Source organism: Penaeus monodon, chromosome 28 (genome assembly GCF_015228065.2).
Source record: "Penaeus monodon isolate SGIC_2016 chromosome 28, NSTDA_Pmon_1, whole genome shotgun sequence".
NCBI lineage: Eukaryota > Metazoa > Arthropoda > Malacostraca > Decapoda > Penaeidae > Penaeus > Penaeus monodon.
In genome coordinates, this window is record NC_051413.1 from 1,393,426 (window position 1) to 1,393,921 (window position 496).

The 496-nt window shown below is 37.9% G+C and overlaps 1 protein-coding gene across 1 annotated transcript in view; it reads right to left on the reverse strand.

Moving 5' to 3' along the window:
- Nucleotides 1-496, reverse strand: part of LOC119591267 (rho-related BTB domain-containing protein 1-like) — a gene marked incomplete in the record, with an annotated part of 74,215 nt that overhangs the window by 10,090 nt on the left and 63,629 nt on the right. The window contains 1 exon segment of the mRNA XM_037939984.1: nt 45-148. Coding sequence (XP_037795912.1) covers nt 45-148 — 104 coding nt within the window.

The window sequence follows — 496 nt, forward strand, 5'->3', positions numbered from 1 at the left end:
CAAAGCTTCACATGACCATCACCCCCAGACAAAGCAGCACTAACCTGCCGTAGGCAAAACGTCGGTCTTTGTCATGGTCCCCAAAGGTGTCCCATAATCGTAGGGAGACATTCACACCGTCAACTACCACACAAGACCGTTCCAAAACCTGAAATCCAAGAGTGGTTATGTCCACCTATGTGTGCGCTTTAGGCTTGCAAAGAGGAAACGTTTCAAAAATTCTGATTATAAAAAAAAAAAGTTATTTAAACAAAATCAGCTTTTAAAGTTATTCTAACATTATCAGTTGCCCTGACATGTTAAAGATAATGAGCAGAGAGTATTATAAAATAATATACAATGATAGGTCATGCGAAAAAAAACTGAGAAAAAAATATGCGGGAAATCTCAAATTCAGCTGCCACAGGAGAGGAAAGGATAAGACCAATATGTATGAATGTCAGACCCAGGAATTTTGTGCTGCATTTAATAATAAAAACAGAGAAAGACGAAATGT